Below are 23901 nucleotides of genomic sequence, written 5' to 3' on the forward strand. Positions count from 1 at the left end.
AACAAGTGGGCAGCAGCAGCCAGTCCCGCAGCTCCAGGTGATCTTCAAAGTTCCTGGGGTGCCCTACAGTGGGTGTGTTAATCTGTGCATAATTACACCCTCAATTTTTGGATGCTGCTGGGAAATACCAGAGCAAAGCAAGCTTCGGTGGCCTCGTGCTCAGAGCTGTGTGCTTGGACAGCATCTTTGTCAACACAGGCAGGTGCTGCATGAATGCAAGGGTGTTATCGCCTTCGCAAAGCCTCTCCCTCCTCCTGCACCACACCTTTCCCCTAAGCAACAAGCTCTGTGAACCCAGAGTCAGCTGGAGAGAGGTGAGTGTCAGATGTCCTCATTGGGCAGTGGTAGAAGAGGGTTTCGTACTCCTAAAATGAGTCACTCTTTCCCTAGCTGTGAAGAAAGCTGTGTGCAGAGGGAGCAAAGACTGCAGCTAGTGTTGGAACTCTGTAAAATAAACTGGCATCCCAACCTCTTCCAGATCCTTGTTTTTTACAGCTTTTGTCCACGCCATAGCTTTTCTTTCAACTGTCACTGCTGCATCCTTTGAAAAGTGCTAGATGTTGAGAATAGGAGGCTGGAAATAAATGGGGGGGTGAAACTGTCCCTTTTAACAGCTGCCCATAATTCCACGGGAGCCTTTCTTCCATAAGCTATTTTAGAAATTATTTTTTTCTGTAGGGCTCTATTAGACCATTACTTCATTCCCCCCAAGCAATAGCCACGTAAGGGTATCCAGCTATTTCATAACCATAAGTAGGTTTGAACTGACATGCTGCAATGAAATTGTTCCTGGCCTTGTTGGTGTATCTTCCATTCTGTGCTCCTGCAGAAACATTACTCAACAAAATGAACTGCTCTGTTATTATTGAAGAAAGTGGATTGCAGTAGTATTACCTGGAAGTTGTATTCTTCTTAAGGCTTCTAGTTGACCCCGGGGTGTATTCAACTGTGTGGCTACCTCATTGTTTGTTTTTTCCCCTGAACCAGATTCTAAGGATTCCAAGGAAAAGAATAAAATGGAAATCCTATATATCCTGGTGCCGAGTGTAACCATTCCCCTGGCCATAGCCTTGCTCTTTTTCTTCATCTGCATCTGTCGCAACAATCAGAAGTCATCCTCCCCTCCAGTTCAAAGACAGCCTAAACATGTAAGAGGACAAAATGTGGAGATGTCAATGCTCAATGCCTATAAACCAAAGGTAAGCCTGCAGCTCATTTCTGCTTCCATGTTTGCTGCCTATAAGGGCAGGGAGTGAAATCCTTTATCAACTCAGTGCTGAAATGTTAAGCTGATTTCTAGCTTGAGGTTTCTGTTGGCTGGTGCCTTTATTTCTTGGGAGGACTTTTCTTGTCAGCAGCATAGCAAGTGTCATGCTGGGCCTGTGGAGGTAATTCCTACATGTCCATGTGTCTGCATATATAGGAGCTGGAGCTTTTAGTGGTAAAAAAGGCAGCCCATTCCTGAAGTACCTCTAGATTAATTAGCTTATTTGGAGGCCTTTTTTAAGTCAGAAAGTAGTACAGATATGATTCAGCATTTTCTCAAGAGAGTTTTTTCCTGGATCTGCTGTAGTCATGCGTCACCTTAACTCAGCTGAAATCACTTTGGAAAGATTTGTTCCTTGTTTTTTCAGGCCATTTCAGGCTTACCTGATTTCTCAGTTAAAAGAGAAATTAGCACAACAGAGCCCAAGGATCTACCTCTAGCTGGCCAGCAGAGCTGGTGCAAACCTGCTCTTGTTGCTGGTGTTGTTTTGCTTCACTCTAGTCCCCAGTTCATGAAGCGTTTTTAAAATCATTTCAGATTGAAGCATGATTAACCATGAGCTTCTTGTTTATGGGCTGGGCGGCCAATTTGCAAACCTGTACCTATCACCCACTTCGGGGCTGTAAATGCCTTCTGCCACCTACAGGCAGAATAATGCCCTGGAAAGATTATTTAATTGTCTTGTTTTGCACACAATGCCAATTCTTCAACAACTTGGTGGAGATTGTTCTTTTGAAGCATTTCGGAGTGAAAATCAACATGTGCAAGTAATTAGAATAGAAACGCAGTGGAGTGTGGCTTCTTAAGTTCTATAAAGGAGCTATGGGCTGCCACTGTTGCTTGCTCTTAAAGGTCAGGTTTATAGAATTAGATTATAAAGAGTTAATTGTGGCAGACCAGGGAAAATTACTTCAGTCACTGTATCCCACGACATGCAGGGAGGACAGTACAAGGGGCAGGGGATGGATGGAGCTGTGCCACCCTGGCATGAGGTGCTTTTTTGGGGGTGCTGTCCGGTGTCTGTAGAGTGGCAGGCTCAGAGCGGTCGGGATAAACACAGAAGGTCATTGCAGAGGAAAATTCCAGCTCACCACCCACTCACAGAAAGTGTAGAAGACTCTTTAAAGTCAATGATAAAGGTAAACCCACAGCATGGTTCTGCTGGAGAATGCGGTGCTGCTTTTGCCGTTTAGTAATACAAAGTGCATGCAGAGATGTTTTTACATAGCATAGTGCTAAACTATTTGTTTTAAACAGTTACGGACATTGGGACTGCAGGGCAGCTCTGTGGGGTTGGGGTGGACAGGCAGCTAGGCCCATTGGTGTATTCTAACTCCTCAGCCCTGGACACACACGAGCCCAGTGACTTTATCTTGGTTTTCCCTTTGATGTTCTTAATTTCAGCTTCCATGTACAGCTTAGAGCAGCTGAAAATGCTTAATACATGCTTAAAAACAAAACATGTGCTTAATGACAGAATGTAGGTAATAGTACCAGAACCATTTAATTTGGGAAGTGTCAAAAGTACATCTTGTGTCCAACCACCATGGAATATTTTGAAAAATTTGGACTTGCTTCTTGGTTCCCCTTCTAAGGTAGCTTGGTAAAATCCCGGCTAAACAGGAGATAAAGGAAATGTCGGCATCATTTTAACAAGGTCACGATTTCCACCTAGGCTGCCGACACACTGATGCCTTATGCACACTACATAGGGAAGCAACTTACTCAGAAGTGTTCTCCAAATATAGACCAGACTGTTTTCTTTTGATGTTTAAAGTCATATGCTGCAAAAAGCTTTCTGTTTTATTTATGCTAATTCTCTATTTTCCTACTGGGAAACCCAATTCGCCCTGTTTCAAATGTTTTGATTGCTTTTCAAACAAAATTTTAAAAGAAAGGAAGTAGAATCCTATTTTTAAATACGGTATCCAGTATTAATGTCAACTTTGGGTAAAAACACTCTTAAGCTTTAAGCTCCAAGTGAGGTAGATGTGTGTTTGCTCGTACAAATAAAAATGTTAGCATTTCATCCAAAAGCCTGTTTCAGTTTTAAGGGATTTTAATTGCCTTCAAAAAATATAATAAACCGAGCTTGTCCTGTCATTCACCTAATGGAAGGAGCCGATAAAGAGATAGAGGCGGTGGGCTTCGCTCTTTCTGCTCTTCCTTTGTACTCGGTTTACTTTGGCGTGCTGCCTCATATGTATTTTACACTTCTTTACATTTTGTACACCGATGTATGACAAATACTTGTCAAACAAAAACTAAGCAGATTTATAACCGCTTAACTTGAAATGAGCCCTTCCTGCCAAAACTTTATGACTTCATTTTCTTTCATAGTTTTCCACTATGTTGGTTCAAACAGACAAACCCTGCCTGAGGTCAGACAGAGGTCATTTCACTTTCATTACTAAAATATAATTTACAATATGCCAGACCTAAACAAGTTTTAGCCTAAAGGATTTGTATAATATAAACCATCTGTTCCTCAACAATATAGCTAATTTCCTGCCATCACCGTACAGTCTACTGGCTGCCTGCTTAAATGGCTTTATGATGATGATTATTATTATTATTTATGCAGTATTTGTCTGAAAATTGAAAGTGGTCAATATAATTAGAATTCATTTCTTCTAAAATGCCACTTTTTAATGATTTTTCTAATATGTCAGTTTTCCTGTATTGTTGCTGTAAAGCTGCAGCTATATTTCAGGAAGGCAGATGCTAATGTTTACACTGTTTTACGAAATGTAGATCCCAAACTCATTAGTCTTAAATTACTACCTATGGCTATATGGAAGATCCTAAATGGCTGGCTTTGTGTGTAGGTGTTAACAGCACGTGTGGAAGTTGATGTCTGAATATAAATGCAAGTTCTTTATGGTCTAAGAGTGAAGAACAACAGAGTTTTTAAAAAGTTTACCTTTCTTCTTCAACCAATATCTCATTTTTTCCAGCTGACTCTGTCCAGCATGTTTGAGATTGAACATTCAGTCAAATGTGAACAGAAAGAGTCTTTATTGTACATTGAAGGGTTAATAGCAAAGTCAAGGAAGAATTGGCTACAAGAACATAGCTTAAAAAAAAAAGGGTTTCTGCTAAAACTTTAGGCGCAGGCCCAGAAAGCACTTCAGCCTGCACTTAACTTAAAGTATGTGAATTGCCTCAATTCCTGAAATCAGTCAGATTCAGTTTCAAGTATATAAATGCCCAAGCCCAAGTATATAAGTGCTTTTGCTGAAATGCTGATGGTTCCTGAGTATATTTATATCTAATACTTACTACTTTTATGTGATTTTGTGCAGAGGGTAAAAAGTAATTCTAAATTTAGTTTTGGAGCAGGGTACAGAGTAAGATTAAGTGATTTTCAGCCCTGAACTGTGCTGATGTTGGGATACTGGTGTTGGGATACTGAACTGGGGCTGCTGCACTAGTGCCTGCATCTCACAGGTTCCCTGCCACAACGGTTTGCAGCCCCAGGAGCTCTCATATTGGTTTGCATGGATTTCAGACTTCCTGTGTGAAGAGATCTTTTATTTAAAAACACGTGTTCAGCCCTGTTTTTCTAACACCTTTTTGCTGTCATTTCGTTCCCAGAGTAAGGCTAAGGAGTTGCCTCTCTCCGCTGTTCGCTTCATGGAAGAACTGGGTGAATGTGCTTTTGGCAAAATCTACAAGGGACATCTCTACCTTCCAGGCATGGATCATGCTCAGCTTGTTGCTATCAAGACACTAAAAGACTTTAACAACCCCCAGCAGTGGGCAGAGTTCCAGCAAGAAGCATCTCTCATGGCCGAGCTCCATCACCCTAACATTGTTTGCCTCTTAGGTGTTGTGACGCAGGAACAACCTGTCTGCATGCTCTTCGAGTACATGAACCAAGGAGACCTACATGAGTTCCTCATCATGCGATCGCCACATTCAGATGTTGGGTGTAGCAGTGATGAGGATGGGACAGTAAAATCCAGCCTAGACCACGGGGATTTCCTGCATATTGCAGTCCAGATTGCAGCAGGGATGGAGTACTTATCAAGTCATTTTTTTGTCCATAAAGATCTTGCTACTCGGAACATTTTAATTGGAGAACAACTTCATGTGAAAATTTCTGACCTTGGACTCTCAAGAGAAATCTACTCGGCAGATTATTACAGAGTTCAAAACAAATCTCTTTTGCCAATTCGCTGGATGCCACCAGAGGCCATTATGTACGGCAAATTCTCTTCTGATTCAGATATTTGGTCGTTTGGAGTCGTTTTATGGGAGATATTCAGCTTTGGACTTCAACCGTATTATGGATTTAGTAATCAAGAAGTCATCGAGATGATCAGGAAAAGACAACTGCTGCCATGCTCTGAAGACTGTCCTCCTAGAATGTATAGCCTGATGACAGAGTGCTGGCATGATCTGCCATCTCGGAGGCCACGATTTAAAGAAATCCATGCCAGGCTGCGCTCTTGGGAGGGCCTTTCAAGTCACACTAGTTCTACCACCCCCTCAGGTGGGAATGCCACCACTCAAACAACTTCCCTCAGTGCAAGTCCAGTGAGTAACCTAAGTAATCCTAGGTACCCTAACTACATGTTTCCAGCACAAGGTATACCACAAGGCCAAATTGCCGGGTTCATAGGACCACCAATACCTCAAAACCAACGATATATTCCGATCAATGGGTACCCGATTCCACCAGGATATGCTGCTTTCCCAGCTGCCCACTATCAGCCGCAAGGTCCACCCAGGGTAATCCAGCACTGCCCTCCTCCAAAGAGTCGTTCTCCCAGCAGTGCCAGTGGGTCGACCAGCACAGGTCACGTCACTAGTTTGCCGTCTTCAGGATCCAACCAGGAAGCAAATATTCCTTTGCTATCTCATATGTCAATTCCTAGTCATCCGGGCGGGATCGGTATAACAGTTTTTGGAAACAAAACTCAAAAACCGTACAAAATAGACTCTAAGCAGTCTTCCCTTTTAGGAGACTCCAGCATCCATGGACCTAACGAATCTATGATTTCAGCTGAATTGTAAATAAGTGAGGCCTTTGTAAATATAACTATTTACAATACAAACTAGAATGTCGTAGAAAAGATTTATATTCAAATATTTTATTAAAGATTCTTCTGGTTGTTTAACAGACATTGCAGCAAGTATCTTCTGTGAAGTTTGACTGCTTAACAGGATGGGCAGACTCAACCAGACAAAGATCATTGTGGTATGAATACCCAGCTTTGTGAATGGACTCATGGTTTCTTTAAGTGCCACCGACAACTCAAAAAGGGGAGGGGGAGATTTTTTAGAATAAAAACATTTTATCATATGCTTTTTCACAGCTTTTTAAGCATCTGATATGGTTTAAATCACAGAAACTTTTTTATACTGAAAACATATTTTAATATTTGTCTCTTTTTTAGGAGATGCAAATATTCGGCGACCTACTGGGTGTGCAATTTCAGTTCCAATAGCTAGTTAAAATATTTGTAAATTTTGCAGTCAAGGATTATGTTTCAAGTATGTGATCTGAGAGCTGAATGATTTACTTCAGGTAGGATTTTGGTCTTTTGTTAAGTTGGGAGTCTGAGTTCAGATTCAGACCAAAAAAGTCTTTTTATATGACAGCACAATAGTTTGAGTTATCAACTTGCAGTCTACAAAAATCATCTGATATTGGCTGCCAAAGATGGCTGGAGGTGTAAGAAATTGCCTTAAAGGAAATGAAATTAAAGTATTTTAATTTCAGAACCTGGATCAACTTATTCAAAGATAACATTTCATAATCTTTATAGGTAGTTAAAGTGGAAATTTTATATCCTTTTGTTGCTATGCAACTGTTTAATGGAAAGACTCCAAACCACAATTTTATATATGACAATCAGTTTTCCCAGGAATATTTATTGTTTCAGATCGATCCGTAATTTCAGTGATTATGACTCCAGTAACCCCAACGAACGGAAACTCACATTCCATCAGGCAGCAAATCCATTGATAGCAATTTAGTCTATCAATTCTAATAATGTGAATTAGTGTTAATTTTCATCCTAGAAATATCACTTGTATAATTACTAAAGTTCATTCAGGTATAAGCAATCTAGATTATTCATTTGAAACCACTTTAATGAGTTACAAAAGTGCTGTGTACGTTATGGTTTTTCACACTCTCTTTTGTACCGAATAGTATTTTTTATTGTACACAATGAAAACAATCTTTTGCTCAGTTGACAATGTTGTATAATATGACTTTATTTTTATCTTTTGCACAAAAGTGTGATGATGTTTTGTACAGCAGAAGTGAAAATACATCTCTGCATTTTATATCTTGGTCTGTTTCTTTTTATTTTTAACCTGATGTAGATGTTCTTGAAATATATTATGGTGATATTCAGCCACTACCTTATACAAATATTTTTCTTTGTTTTCACTGCATGCATTTAATCACTGTATTACTTGATGATTGTTTTATTAATTATGGGCATTTCAATTAGGCAAGCATGAAAATGTAATTACAAAGGCTATTTTATAATTAAGATATGTGCATTTTTGTATTTCACATGCCAGAGATGATATTAAACACTGATTGTTTTATGCTGCTGTTTATTAAAACATTGTTTTAACGTAAATATATCAGTATTTCCTCCATCTTGGCAAAAGATATTTGAAAAATTTAGTATTTAACAGAGAGCTAAAATCTGCTCACCTAGCTCTGGTAGGGAGTCTGCTGAAAGGCTCCTTTGAAGAAGACACAAGAGTTTTGAAAATAATAGTTGCAGACAGGTTACTCAGCCTTAGCTGAACACTTGATTATGCAAGTATTTATAGAGCACCCAGAAGAAGAGGGCATGTTGCTGACTTTGCTGTGCTCTCGTAGGTGCAGCTTAGCTGAGTACCGAGCATTGCCCTTTCAGCTCCTTGCTTAGGTTTTATGTCCCGCTGCCTGTGAGCTGTCATGGTGTGTTGCATTGCAGCGGCAGCCAGAGTCCAAATGTCTCCATTGCACAGGTGTGAAGCTGTAGTTACAGGTTAAGAACAATCAGTAATTAAATAGCAATGGCTCTTGTGACTTCTGAGATACTTTAAGTATCTGAGATGTCACCTCCCATGTGGATCGAAGTTAGGTCTGGATCAGTCATGAAAATATATATTACACGTTAAGTAGAATTCAGTTTTGAAGATTCAGACACTAATTACACCTTACAAAGTTCTGTATCTGCATCAGGTTACCGGACTTTCAAATGCTGAAAACTTACTTTTGAGCAGAGTTGTTTTACAGAAATCAATGAGATGTGTTCTCTCTGAGCTGTAGCTGTTAAGTAAGCAGTGGCTAGGGAGTTGCTCTTTCTCACTCATTTACACACACAGCTTTGTAGCACTCACTTGGTGTCTTGTTCAGTAGACAGTCACTGTATGGTCATTCTTGAACCATTTTTTCCTCTATGTACTCCTGCATACTTGCTTGAGTGGTTGCACCAGTGCAAACAATTCTTGTGCATATTAAGCATCAAATGCACTGAGAAGGAAGAAGCCATTTTTTTTCACCAGCATCGTATTATGACATTTCTTAGCCTATACCATTAAGAGCTTGAAATTTCAACAATGAGAGTCTGTCACTTCATAAATATATAGTTTCAGAAGAAGAAGAAGCTATATGCAGCCAAGCAGGTTTGTGGTCCTTAGGCTAGGCTGCTGTTGCAAAATCTTCGTTAAAGAACATGCTGTAAATGAAGGCAATAGGGAAAAAAGAATCTTTGCACCATGGATGATAAATAGTATATGGAAAAACACAGTTAAAAAAGATATGGAGATACCGTGATCAATGATCTCAAAATATTTGCTTAGCACTGTTAAGCAGCAGCCTTCACTCGATGAACGTATGAAGAAAATGAAAATACCTTCAAGAGGCCCTCGTTGCTTCGTCAGGCTGGAAGAGACAGCAGTGGAACCAGCTCACAAGACATCAGGTCAGATGGTCTCTGCCAGTTGGAATGGCAAGTGATGTATGTCCCATCAGAGCAAATTTGAACATATTAGACATAAGGCCATATTTAAATTAAATTCTGTGAAGACAAGCATGAAACTTAAGTCAAACCACACTCACATCAATACTGTACGTACTGCCACAGGATTGCTGTCTTATGCATGTTAAGGGTAGCTGTGAATCTGCACACTTAACTTTAATCATCTGGATAGGACAGCAGTAATCCAAAACTGTAATCCCTCATGTGGTCCCTCACACACCTTGTGGTTCTGTGTTGAAAAAGGAGCTACAGTGCAAGCTCACTCACTGATCAGGTTAGTTTGTTTATTTATTTATTTATTTCCCTTTATTTCAAAGCAAGCTGGATCGTTAAGGTTAAATAGACTCACGGTTAGGAGATGGAAACCAACACTGAACAATACACCTGAAAACTTTTAGGAAGACCTCTTCCTGCCCTCCTCTCTCTCCCTCTCTCAGTGGGTGAAGTTTGTGAACCGTGAGGCTGAAATCACAGTCTTGGCTCAAAAACGATGCTTAGGGAACAAATGCTAAAGCAGAGAGGCAGGAATTCATCAGGGGGAGATTAAAGGGGAAAAATAAGTCTTCTAAAAACCAATTAGATAATGTGGAAAAGAGATGTTGCCAGAAATGAAAGAATTACTCCTCAGGTGGGAATGCAGACATACAGATAAAAGTTATTTTCATGGCAAACGAAATAAGAGGGAATTTTCCAGATTCCTCATGCTAAATGCAAGAATCATCTTACCTTGTTCCTTCAAAGAGACGGACAGCCAAGACTGTTGGAAATGTAATAACGGACTGAGAAGCTCTAGAGATTTGGAAGTAAAACTCTGAATAAACACTGATTAGTAAGCCTCCAATCTGGACAATCTCATCCTCTCCAGGTGAGCTTATATTTCATTAAAAGAGAATAAATATTTGCTGGTTTAAAGACCAAAATACAGAGACTGAAGTGAAGATTTGTATCCTTTGGTCCCACAAAGCAGTGATTATAGTGGGTTTCTGCATTCTCTGGATTGAAAGCAGAAGGTAAAGCAGAGAAGCACTTGTGTGGAAATTGGAGCTGGAAAACTCAGAAATAGCAGTATATGTTTATCCAGAGCATGAGCAATTGTCAAAAAGGAATCTATTATTTGCTTTGCATGAAGAAGGGTAGCCAAGAAAGTTGCAGGCCTGGAAATACCCTGTTACATTTGCTTGTTGTTCCCATATTGTTCTGTAACCTACATTCACCAGGAGAACTTTTAAATGTCCACCTAACTCAAAACACTCCTGACAGTACAGCAGGCACTACAAAAAGTATCTCAAGTACAAACACATGCTGTTCCCTATGGACCCGATTCTGTGAAATGAGTGCCTTCAGTATCTATTGGCTCTAGTTAGGGTATTTATCAAAGAGCATTTGGCTTGTGGGCAGGATTCACTCTTTTCAGTACACCTGACCACTGTCATCGCCTCCTCACAAAATGGAGGCATTTGACCAGAGGATACCTACTTTCTGTTGTTTCATACCGTTAGGCCGAGCTGCTCAAGGTGGCTCTCAGGAGACACCGTGTAGTGTTGGTGGGGAGAGAGTGGAGGTCTAATCCACCCTCTGCCCGTGCACTCTGTCAACACTGGATATTACGTATACTAAAGTAGCTATGACTTTATCATCCACATGCAAACATATGACAGAATAACTGTTTGTAAATTATACGTATTAATTAGAAATTCATGAAGGTGAGAGAGCTGCAGGCAATGAGACAGAGCCATCTACCTGTGACAAAGATGGTAATGTCATAGGAATGCCACTTGTGGAATAAAAAGCTTCTCATTCCATATGGCTTGACATAAAACACCATCCGTGAAGTCTTTTCATTGAGCTTAGTGGTGTCTGAATCAGTCTTTTTACCATCTAAAGAGTCCTTAGGAATTTTAAGGAACTTGATGAAGCCCTGGAGCTTCAGGCTGTACCTGTGAGAAATTTGATCTTGCAGCACAAGTTTGTAAACAGTTTTGATGCATGCACAGTTTATCATTAAGCTGGTTCTCAAGCCAGCCAAAAGAGACATTAACACATTTGTTCAAAAGACTTTAAATTGGCTTTAGTTCCAAAATGCTATAATAAACCAAAAATAGTCCTTTTTTTCACGAAAATAAAAAGAGCATCTTTACTGTATTTCAAAATTTTTCAACCAGTACATTTTTTAGAATATGAATTAATCATCATTCTGTGGTCAGAGAATGGAGTGACAAGGCATCCAAAGCTGAATTTCACCATCTCTGGTTCTGCTGGAGAACCTCAGCAGAAAACCAAGGAAGCTGGGCTCCTGTCTGGGTTAAACTAATGGAGAACAAACGTCTTTCAGTGAGGAAGCACTAGCTGTGTTTTGAAACAGCGCCTTGGAGCACCTCCTTTATGTCCCATCATCTCTGTGTACTGATGCTGTCTTACATTCCCCGCCCCAGACATCACAATGTCTTTGCGGTATGTAAACTCATACCTTTGTCCCAGATACTTCTTTTGCTTGAGACAGAGCATTTATTCCAGTGGAAAGATAGTAGCCAAACGATTCTCAGCTGTTAGCCTTGCAGAGCAATGCTAAACCGAGGAGGTCTGAGGATGCTGGGACCAATCTTAAAGCATGTAGTCACACAAACCACATCCTCGAGTTCTGGGAGAGCATGCTTTCTTTTGGCTGCATCTTCAATGGCTATGTTTTTTTTGTGGCCCCAAGTCTGCTCTCTCTGTGGGCCTGAAAGCCTCTCTTAAAGATGTGATGTTTGTGGAATCTGAGAAGCAATTTTTATCTTGCTGTGGGCTTTCTTTTATAGGAGGAGAGAATATTGCCCCCAAGTCAGTCACTCTCTATCCCATCATATTTCTTCCTGTTTGATCTCTCAAAGATTAAAGTTCAGTATATTTCAGGACGGTTATATTGCTGAGGTAATATAAAATTATTAAAAACAGAGAGAGAGAGAGACAATATTGTGACTACACATCAAAAGCTCTTCAAGACAAAGGAGGGAAAACTGACTTGAAACTGGAATTATTAGAAGCATCTGTGGTGTTCTTTATTTCCCATTTAACAGTGCAACACATTCTGGAATGTCTTAACTATTCAGACTGGCAACCTGGTACTGCCCTAATTTTCTGATTTGTACCCTAAAACCTGTGGTTTATCTGCTCCTGAAGAGGGAAATCACAGCTGTTGGTTAATGAGCTTTGACCTTGAGGTACAAAGTAATGTTCTCCTATGCTGCAACCTGCAGCCAGTATGAAGAAGTTGGGTTATTTTTTCCAGTCAGTGGAGGAATTTAAAACAAAACAGAAATATCTATTAGATTCATAAGAAGCACGTAAATTTTTAAGCCACAGCTGGTGCTTGGAGTACAATGTGCATGTGTTTGTTTATGTATGTGGGTACACGTATCCATACACATTCAAATGTTTTTGGTACTTATTTCCATAGTTAAAAAAAAAATAAAATCCAACAACGTTTTGAAACAGTAACTAACAGGAACCAGGATAACATTTATTTCCAGTCACCCTCAGTGTAAACACAGGCATGTGTACTTGGGTAGATCCAGAGCTGAAGAAGGCAGAAAATGTTGCCTTTATGGTGCAATCTCTAATTTATGTGTCCCTACAGCAGGAGCGGTGCCAGGTTTCTCGGGTTTGGATGCTGGCTCTTGGTGCAGCTGTGGGATGAATCAGCCAAACGAGGAGCCAGGCTGCCAGAGTGCTGGGGACCATGAGCAGAATAGCCCATGTTTGGAAAAAAGATCCTCTCACGTGAGATCACCTGCTTTCACACATGTAGAAATCTTCCTATTTTAAGGGCAAAATAGAAAAGGACAAGTGTTCATTCTGGCTTCCTAACAGCAGCCATAATGTGCCCTTCTTGCAGAAAGCCCTAAACTCTGTTTATCTCCTTTTGGGCATGCCTGGACCTGGGGAGCCCATTTAGTCTGCAGCATGCTTAATTTGTCTCACTGATGAGGGCTGAGGTAGGAGCTGCTGTGGGGAGGCAGCAAGGGAGACGGGCATGTGGAGGAGATGAGATGGAGATGGCTCTGGAGGGCTGCAGGGCCATGACTGCCCCAGCGTGGCAGACGAGGGGGGACAGGAGATGAAGGTTGAGGTGCCTCCACAACAGGGGATGGGAGCAGGAATGACCCGTCTGGGAGACAGGGACCCTGCTGGGTGCGGCCACAAGGAAACAGGGCAGCCATGACCGCCTGATCCCCCTGACAGCACAACATGGCGCCCTGAGGTGGGTTACCTCAGCAAGGCCGCCCCAGGAGGCCCTGCTGTGGAGACAGTGGTTGATTCACCTCTTGATGGGGCACAGACATTACATGGGACTTCTCCACACCCAGTCCGACCAGGGCTGGAGTCAGGGCTTGGCCAAAATCTGGAGAGAAGAGCAGAGCCCAGTGAGGTGGTGTGGAGAGGCAGCTGCATCCCACACCCAACTCCCGAGCCCCTTCCCGAGCTCTCCAGAACTGACTTACAAGAAGTGAAATATTTTCCAGCTGAGCTGTGGGTTTCCCCTGTTTTGGTTGCATTCAGCTTCTCACACCCAGGTTTCCAGCAAATGAAGCAAAATCTCAGTCTGTGGAAGTCACAGCGTGTTTTCTTTAAATACTGCTGTCTTTGTTTTTCATTGGTATTACTCAAAATCATTATGCTGAACCAATGCTGTTTAAACAGATTTTGCTGTACATGACTCTGCTCCAGTAGGTCTTGCTTATTCTCAAATTTCACTGTAAACCACAGGAAATGTGATAAGAATCTGAGCAGAGTCCAAATCACAGTTCATTCCCTTGTGCAAAAATCACAGTGGTTCTGGGTAGTTTCACATCACGAAGCAGGGGTTTAGCTTGGATCCGGGGTCACCATAGAAAATGTATTTGCTGTTCTGTTGTAGTTACATTTAATACCATATTTTCTTGTCTCTAATACTTTTATGCAGCAAAGAACTTGAGTGCATTAGAGATACTTCTTTAAAAGAAAAAAAAGAAAAAAAAAGAAAAAAAAAAGAAAAAAAAAGAAAGGCAACATACTTAAAGGCAGTACAGGTGAGATTTACCCTCTTTTTCCTTGTTTCAGGCATTGTTGCCAGACCTTTAATGAACACTTCCTGGAAAAGTTAGCAGAAATCCAAGGATTCAAGGAGTCTCTCTGGGAAGGTCTGTCATGTTCTTAAAGACAAAGTGTTTGCAGTATCATATGCAACTTGTCAGTTTATTTCTATTGTTTCGTCATTTTTGATCCTTTCAAAAGATTTCTCTGGCAAAAAAATCACTACATGCAGATTGAAGAGTGCAATAATATTCAGTTGTGTTATTATTAGTTATCAATAAAACACTAGTCTTTAGTGCAACTTATTTAACACACAGCATATTTCTTAGCATGTTCAGGCCGCCCTATGGGATGGATCCACTTCATCTGTCTAACAAAGTCCAAGTCCAGAACTTGCTGATTCCATGTGTTTTGGCTTAACAGTCACTTTCCACAGTGCACAGTGAGACCATTTGGGGCTGGAGCTCTCTGGATCATGGAGAGGGAAAGGGAGAAGCAGACAGACACCTCCGTCTCCTGACACTGGTATCAATAAAACAGCAGATTTCTCCACCCTTTTGCTGGTAGCAGCTATTCCTGCAGCTCAGCTGCTCCTGTCTACTGTGCCGGAGACCTGAGGAGGTTGTTACTTTCACTTATGACAATATCTTTTTCAAAAGTTCCTAGGGAATTTGTGCACAAAAGCCTTCTCTAAAAGTAGATTATTTCACTTTATTTAGGTTGCAAGTATTCTCATTCAGAATTGAGGTTTGTCCACACTGGAGTCATTGCTTTAGCTTTACTGCAGTGCAGGCATAACCCAGGTACCAGCTGCATCTGCCAGTACGAGCCTCACCACGGGTGGGCTACGGAGCCTGTCTGGAGGTAAAAGCTCTGCTGAGCAGCCCAAGCTGAGCTCCAGGTTTCTGTGTCAGAGGTGCTGCTGGTAGGTGAGGTAGTCATGACTGTCCCAAAAGCTTGCAGTCCTTGGGAGGACAACTGCTGAGCAGTGCCAGCCTGACTGTTGCTTACTGTGAATATGCTTTTCTATACATCAGGGCAGGTACTTTGTTGGATGGCCATGGCTGTCTTGAAGAATATCTGTGCTAGTGAGATAAGGATATTGCTGGACAAGGAGAAGGAGGAAACTGAACAACGAGGATTTTAACATGACTTCACACAGTGACACTGACTTCTGGGAGAAGACGAGGATTCAGAACAGTAAGGACCCCAGGCAGATGTACAGCTGCAGCTGTGGAGGAGCATGTTTTTAAAGATCTGTACAGAGTTCCCTGGTGAGCAGGAGCAATGTGAGCATTTCTAGCTGAGAAATGGGTGTTCTTCTTCTTCCGGAAGGTTGTTGCCTCTTCTCCCTTGGCACTCTGCTTGCAGAGCCTGATAGTTCCAGCAGCTCCTGTTAGGGGTTCATGCTGCTCAGAGGGCAGCAGGTCCCAGTGGGAATAGCAAAGCCCCGTGACCAAGCTGACGTGCTGAGGGTGGGTGGGATTCTGAGCCTGTAAAACCACCATGAGTCCCAGCCATAACGCAGCGTGTGTCTTGTGTGCTAGCATTTCAAAGAGGTCAGATCCAGGCAAAATAGCTTAGGCACATTAGAGAAGACACAAATAAACAGATGGTCTGGACACTACGTTATGGTATAGCAGGAAACTGTGCCAGAAATGGAATAGTTATTCCAAACTAGATTCACATAAGCCTTATCTTCAAAAAAGACTGTTTTTTTTTTTTTTTTCCAAAGACAGTTGACTTCAAATGGATTGGATAGAAAGGTTAAAATTGCTTTTGTGTATAGGTACAAGTTAGTTTATGCTAAAAAACATCTCAAATTCTAAGGAAGCTGGCCTTCCTAAGTAGCCAAACCATGAAGATTGCACAAGAAGCCATAAATCTGATGTTTCCTAATTTCTGAGTGCTCAGCCTTGCAATATAAATAATGTTCCTTTCAAACATTGCTTTGTAGGCAATTTCTTTGCAATATAATTTATGTATTTATTTTCTTATCTAGTAGCTAGACTCAGTCCTGAAAATATGCAGACCACTTGCAGAGCAGGATCAAGACTTAACGCTATTATTCGTTTGTATCATACAAAAGCTGCTGCTGTGCATGGTGCAGTACTTGAATACACTGTACATGCTGTATTCCTCCTTGCTGGTGCAAAAAGAATGGTCACACACTGTTTCTCCTTTATTCTGCCGTTGCAGCAGCTTGCAGAAATATGGTCAGAGTCTGGTTTGCATGTCAGTGTTCATCTTGCTGACTGCAAATGTGTGTTTATTCTCTGCCGGCTGCTTTGTGCCTGTTCATTAGCTCCTCAAAATAATGCTGGTTGAAGTGACTTGCAGAGGGTGACAGGAGTCCAGCTGAGGTCAGCATTCAGTTCTTGGTTCAATCCCGCAGCAATTCAAAACATTTAGGCTGTTGATGTATGAGGTGGATGGTGTCAACCTAACAGCTCTTTGCCATGGAGGAAAGGTCAGACCTACCACTTCACTCTTGCCAGCTCTTGTGCTTGTCCAACCTCTTGATGAGCCAATTTTGCTCACCAAGCTGGTAGAAAACTGTGTAAGAAGGAGGAAAAGTGTGTGTGATCGCGCAGGGAAGAGAGCATTCCCAGTATGAGGTGGATGATGGTACTATATGGCCGGAAAGGGGCAGGGAGGGAGCAGGGTCAGCCCTTCTTGTAGAGGTGAAGTTAACAATCAGATTGCTATGGCAATGTCCATACGGGCATGCTGTTAACTAGAAGCTCAGAGGAATGTGTGAATTCCTGAAAAATCAGAAAGAAGGGAATGAGGAAGATAACTGATAGGTCACCTGGGCAGTGTCGCCATGCCTGTCTCCAAGACAAGAAGAAGGGACATCTACAGCAGGTAGGACTTGCTGCATTCTGCTGTTTCAGTGCTTTTGCCATCAAAATAGGGCTGAAATACAACAGGCTGTTTGGAACTGTTGAGCTCTTGTTCTAACCTGGCCATTAAATGTCCAAAAATCTTGGACAAAAATAGAAATATTAAGAGCTTTTGCCAGGACAGATTTCTCCGGGTAGAAAAAAAATGGGCATATTTGGGAAACCATACAAATAGTCCCGTAAACAGGAAGTCTGCAAACAGGTTTTGAGTCATTTAAAAATACAAGATATATAGGGCAAACAGCAATGATCTCTAGTTCCCTTAGACTCTAGCAACAAAGTCAGCGTACCTTAAAGTTATACAGCATCTGAATGTTTCCCCTTCGTGCAGAGGATTGCTACAGTGGAAGGCCATGCATAGACCTCCCTGACAATCCCCAGAAATGGAAAGTAAAGTTAGCAATAAGTAATGTTTTACTTGCTGTCCAGATGAGGAAAAAGATGCAGTTTTACATTCCTCTGTAAGAAAATGTTAAAATGTGCTTTACATAGTAGCTGTGAATTTTAAACTGCAAACTCTGGGTTGACTCCAGAGCTTGGGCTAACAGGATCTGCCGGCCAGTCTTTTCTGCACACAGGAAAATTTCTTTTCGCTTCTGCATTTGTTGACCAGTGGCTCATTTGGCAGTGTCTTAACTCTGATGAAACCAGATGATGAAGTGAAGGGCTGTTATTGGAGCTGTTATTAATGCTAATTTTAAGATAGACCAGCCTACCTCGTTCCTTTGATCTTTAGAATTTAAGCTATTTTAACTCATGTAAGTCAACTGCTCAAAAGGTTTGTACCCACCCAGTTCTCTGTGCTTCAGAAAAATGCTTTAAAGAAGCTGATAACTTTAAAGTAAAGTAAGGTTATCATGTTGCCAATCTTGATCAAGAGGGTTGGGATGAGTCTTAAGATCTGTGCTAATTTAAAGTGTTGTTTCATTCTGCCACGTGGGCTTCTCTGTTTCAGATTTACTGCCCCCCTCCCCCCCTTTTTTTAAGACAAAAAATAATCCAGATTTTTTGTGGACTGCCCTTCTTTGTATCCTCATTTCCAGCCTCGCTGCCTGCCATCACTTTGAATAATATTATATTCTGCTCTCATAACTGAATATGTCCCCCAGGTGTATGCATGATTTTTCCAGACAACTTCATATTGATTATGAGTAAAACAAATGGCAAAGTCGTGTACCATTTATGGCTGCCTGCTGGGATTTATAAAAGAATGAAGGAAAAATTGAAAGAAGCAAGAAGATTGTCTCTTTTTTTTTTTTTCTTTTTCAAAATACTAAAATTAAAAGGCTACTATGATTGTTCTGGCCACAAAACAACCAGTTTAACAAAACAGGGTCATGTAATTTTACTAATTATGTATGAAATCAGGGGTTTGATAGCTCATGCATTAGAAAGTCATGTGTGTGTTCATGTTTCCTAAGGTGACGCTTATGCTTTCAAATCCAGTACCAGAAAATGCAGCATCTGTGGATGCAGCAGAAATGCCAAAAAACAATATATATTTATATAGGCAAGTGCTTTTGCCGTGTGTGAGAAAAAGCCTGCACCCAGAAGGTAGGACTATCTCTTTTTGTTGTTGTTTTTGTTCATAATTAAATGTTCAGAATTTTTAAAACTCTTAAAAAAGTTCTAGAACCTGTTAAACAAGTGAATTTGAATGGTGATGCAATTTTAACGAAGAAGTAGTGTTTTGAAAGAAACTATATGGCCTGAGTTCAGGTACCTGAGCTTACAAATGACGTGGTGGTGAATGAGACCAGCAAAATCCATGGGCTCTGGTGAGCACAGCTGAGAGGGAACAGGGAGACGGGAAGCGCTGATATGTTCGCTGTGACACACCAGCTGGTTTCTCGACCCTCCAATCTAAGCACAGTGCAGCCACTCAACAAATACTGGCTTTATTTCAAGGAAACAAACAGAAAACAAAACTGTCTATTCAAACCAGTCGGTGAAAGCAGCCAGAAACCCTCATTCAAGTCTTTTTCTCCTTCCCTGCTCAGATATTTCTGGAATGAAGGAAAAAACCTTCTTTCCCAAAGGAAAGTCCCTAAAAGTTCTCCGCCTCCAGAAACACCTATTTCTGCCATTCCTTCCTGCTCTGCCCTCAGAGAAGCCCTTTAGCCAGGAATCCCGATCCTTGTTGGTTCCCACAGCAGGGACATGGTGCTTCTCAATGCAGGGGGACAAGCTCTTCTCCAGGGGCTGGAAAAGATGCTGGTGCCATGCTTTTAGCAGAGGGGCTGACCAAGCCCTGTGCTTCTGTTTTACAGTGCTCAGCTGCCAGAATGGATGGCCTGTAGGGCAGAAAATTGTCAAGAGGCTGCTGATCTTAAAGAAGTTCCCATTGTTCTCAAAGCAGGAAAGTTGTGCTTTCAGGCCACCATAATCATGGGTCAGCGGCCTCCCCGAGTTCCTTCCTTTCCCATGTTCTTGTTGTATTCTGCTGGGGGGAAATATATTGCATGTAAATGGGAATCAACCCCATTCTCTATCCAAATACATGCGTAGTTCTTGCCAATGTGACTACTAGAGAGGGGGAAGGAGAGAAAATTCCTTCTCTGTTACAAAGTCAGCACCATTTTCCACTGAACAGATTCACATTATACCATGTAGGATCTGGATGAAAAATGATTTAAAAGAACCTGCATTCCTTTGCAGAACTCCCTCCTGTTGAGAAGGACTGGATTTCTTCTCTGAAGTTTCACCAGCCAGCTCAAGGGTCTTCTCCTGGCATTGTCAGGTAACAAATTACAATGAACATTGTGATTTCACTGCCACTATTTCAGAAAAAGCAACATAAGTCCAGGATGTTTTGGGTCTGTACCCTAAAGTGAGCAATTATTTTCTTTTTTCTGTTAGTGAATATTCTCAATTATTTAATTTCCTATGGAGACATTTGGCAAGCAGTTTCCTTCCCAGCTTCTGCCAGTAACTCTTGTTCTTAAATGAAACAAGTTCTTGGCCTACAGGAGCACAGCCAGGAAATTTGTCATTGTTGGGCCAAGTGATATTTTTATTTGACCTAATCAATGACATTTATTTCAGGCAATACATATTTTAAGGTCATTTATTATATTAATAAATAGCATAAGGAAACCAGTGAATTCAATATAAAAAAAAATACTAGGTCATTTTCATGATGTATTTCGTTTTGTACTTCTAGGGTTGTACATGGCATCACTGTTGAAATATTTCTGAAGCTAACTTCCAAACTAGCAGAGGGAGCCAGATTCTTTTTCTCAGTTCAGTTGCCTTTGCCTCCCTCCAGAGTTTGGCAGTACTTGGCCTGCTGACAGTTGCCTTCAGGACATGAAGTTCTCAGCCCCTGTAATACTAGTGCAGTGGATTCTTAACTCATTCTATTTCCAGACCCGAGTGTTGTGGATGTGTCTGGGACGTTAAGGATAAAATCTGGGCCCTGCTAAAGTTAAATTCTAATTCACTTTGGTGAAAACAGAATGTCATTGTATAATTTTTGCTCTGTGTCAGAAGGTGCAGGATCGGATTGCTTACAAACCCCAAATAAATAGCTGGTTTGTCTGCACAATACTGTTGATCTAGCTGTGCCTTCAATGCTCAGGTACAACTTCCCCTGGTTTCATCACAAATTCCAAGTGTGGAATGGAAGGAAATTGAAATCTGTAATGGAATTGTTTCCTTTTATGGACACAGCTTTGAATATTGCTAAAAGCAAAAGGCCCCTGGCAAGCAGTTTTTGACATTTTACAGGAGTACCATGGCAAGGGAGGTTGGAAGGATATCAAAGAGACAAAAATAATGTTGATCACTGAGCGCAAGGCTCCATGTTTTTTCATAACTGGTGTCTTCCTCTCACTTTCATTGGTACTTCCTGAAAAATAATAGACAGTAGCGGGATCACAGGGGATTTCACAGTTCAGACAGTGGGTGACTCAATGTTTTGTTATGTATAAAATTACATTGGTCCAGTATGTTTTGTTTACAATTTAGTCTGCTCCCCCAGTCAACTATTTTTATAGAAGCAGGAGCAATAAGAATGAGATAATGCAGAGCTTTAGGAGGGCGCCAAGTCAGACAAAGCTGGCTAGCTGGGAGTAGACAGGAGTCTGGGGCAAGTTTGCCAGGTTTTTGGTGGAGGCCAGTGAAGGGGATGCAATTTTTAATTTTCCTCCTTCCCATGAAAATATCTTGCTAAATAACCTTCAGCATTCTGAATTGTTTCAAAAGAAGTGCCCTAAGATGGGGTTCAGTGAAGTGATTGGTGCTGGCTTTCGGTGTTCTTGGCAGCTCTTAGTTTTATGGTGATGGGGCCTTCGACCAGCCCCCCTCCCACCACCCCAGCCTGCTTGCTGCCCTGGCCCGAACCTCAGCCCAACAAAGGAAGAGGCTCATCCTGGGCTGTTAGATCAGCTCAGCTTCTAGCGGCCCCCAAGACTTTCTGTTTAAGGATGACGCTCCATGGGACTCTTACCCTCTCTAAAATGGCTGTGGTCCTGCCCCCTCCCTGACCCGCAGCCCTGGGGCCTGCCTGACCCCTCAGGGTCCCAGCTCAGAAAGCCGAACTGGGAGAAAAAGGATCCTTTTTTGTGTTTTATTTTTCCTTAGTTTTTGATGGTTTCCCTCTCAGTTCACAGCAGGATCAGATGAGCCCTGGGGAGGGACAGGAATGCGCGGACATAAGCACAGCAGAAGGTGGGGTCATGGCAGCACTGGCTCGGACTCTCTAAAGCTGCCAGGAAACCAAAGGTTCCTGTTTGGCCTTACCTTAAGTAGGTTGCAGCTTCTCTCACTTAGGTTAGAAGAAGATGAAGTAGGGATAGTCTAACCAAGGCAGGAACAAGGCCTGCAGTGTGAATAGCCCACCCAGCAACGTGAAGAGCCATGAAGGAATCATAGTTAAATATACACTTTGCTTCACTTATTTTCAGTGTTTGTGTAGCAACCTTGAAACTAAGAGAGAAAACCCATGCAAAAATGCCAAGTAGATTTTACAAAACTCTACCTAATGGCAAAAATATTTCTTCGCTTCATAAGATTTGCTTTTTAAACAATTTTAAGCAACATTTTATTTTCCTTGGCATAGAAGGAGAGGACAGAATATTAAAAGAATCTTTGCTTTTAGCAGCAGTAATGAGCAGACATACCACTTTCTTGTGAAAGTCATTCCTCTTGCACTCGTTGGAGCTTTGTGCACCTACTTCTTTCTGTCATTGTCACCCATACGTACTGTAAGAGTTTTAAATGATCTTATTTGAGTAAGTTCTTTTGTGAAAGTTATACCTGAGACTCTGTGTTACAATTCTGTAATTGCCAGTAACTCTTCCCTTGTTCTGTATTTAATTTTTCAGAGGGATTAGAAGCATTTCATGTGAAGATTACCACAGGACGTGGTCTAGAATAGCTACATCAAAAGCAAGAGGCCGTTTTGAACATTCATGTAAGTTGATATGCCTGTTTTAAGAAACTGGACATAATGGACTTGATGCTGTCCTCATGTCAGATTTATCTTTGTGTGTCAATTCTGACTGTACCTGGGTTGTTTTTGCAAACCTGTGTCCAAAATTTGCAGTCAAGATTATGTGTTGACGTGAACCCACGTGTGTCAGGACCCCGTGTTAGTTTGCACCTGCTAGGACTCAGGCCTTAGTTATGTGATTCAGAATCAAGCAACGTGCTGGCTGCATGCAAGCCCAGGACAGCCTTGGGCATCTGAGTTTGAACTGGACACTGTCATGTTGAGGATCACAAATATTAAAGCATCGAGAGCTGAGGAGAAATGTGTGTATGTATGTCAGCTGTGGTCTTTGCAAAGACCAACATTCTTCTGTAGGATTTTGCTGTACCTAAGTTACTAACCAAACCAGGTAATTAGTAATGATTTACGAAGCTTTTTTATGGGCTTATTATTAATCTGGGTCTGCGGCATGAGGGTTTCATTATTATTTGTAGTACCGTATGGAAAACAAATAACAGGCAATCCCCTTTTGGGGTTTTCCTTCTGCCAAGCAACTCAGTGCTAACTCTGTACTGCCCTGGGATGCCAAATCTGACCGGTTCTCTGTTATGTGGGAGACTGGGGGTCATGGAGGGTGAGGAAGCCACACAACTAAAGGCAAAACCTGAAGCAGCACCCACCTGCAAGACCCACGTAGCTGCTAATAAAGCTGTCTCTGGCACCAAAGTCCCCAGTGTGTCTGGGTTGAGGCAATCCCACCAGTGGAAGCAGCTGGGGTTCAGAAGCAGCATATCCAGGAGGAATTACAATGGAGGCCAAGGGGACTAGATCATTCATCCCTTTCCTTCCCTCACACACACTTACGTACTGTCCCCATTGTCTTTGAAGAGGTCTCTTCGTCTGAGGCCTCTGGAGAGTGTCTGAGCTCCCTGGGGTCCTGCAGAGCTTGAGGTGGGGACACAGCTTTGCACAAAGGCAGCTGCCTGCCCTTCCTCTCATCCTCTGGTGGCTTTAGATGCAGCAGAGCTGCATTTACATGGAGCGGAGACTGCTCTGGTCTACACAGAGCAAGTACAAGTATCTCCGAGCCTGGGGAATAATTTTTGTCAGCCCAAATAATCCACTCACAGTCAGAGGAGGACTGACTGGTTCAACTCTGTGTGTGCTGGGTTGCCACATCCTTAAGTGTAAGTGGACAAATTTATTTCTAAATTACACTAGGAAGTGTTAGGGTGATGT

The 23901-nt window shown here is 41.7% G+C and overlaps 1 protein-coding gene across 3 annotated transcripts in view; it reads left to right on the top strand.

The window, feature by feature from the left end:
* Window positions 1-7567, top strand: part of ROR1 (receptor tyrosine kinase like orphan receptor 1) — a 156192-nt gene extending 148625 nt beyond the window's left edge. For all 3 annotated transcript variants that reach the window (XM_035564402.2, XM_050712196.1, XM_035564403.2), the window contains exons 8-9: window positions 988-1199; window positions 4865-7567. In XM_035564402.2, the coding sequence (XP_035420295.1) occupies window positions 988-1199; window positions 4865-6289 (1637 nt within the window). In that variant the 3' untranslated portion in view covers window positions 6290-7567. The remainder of the gene's footprint in view (window positions 1-987; window positions 1200-4864) is intronic.
* Window positions 7568-23901: the final 16334 nt, after the last annotated feature.

This window comes from Cygnus atratus, chromosome 8 (genome assembly GCF_013377495.2).
Source record: "Cygnus atratus isolate AKBS03 ecotype Queensland, Australia chromosome 8, CAtr_DNAZoo_HiC_assembly, whole genome shotgun sequence".
Classification (NCBI taxonomy): Eukaryota; Metazoa; Chordata; class Aves; order Anseriformes; family Anatidae; genus Cygnus; species Cygnus atratus.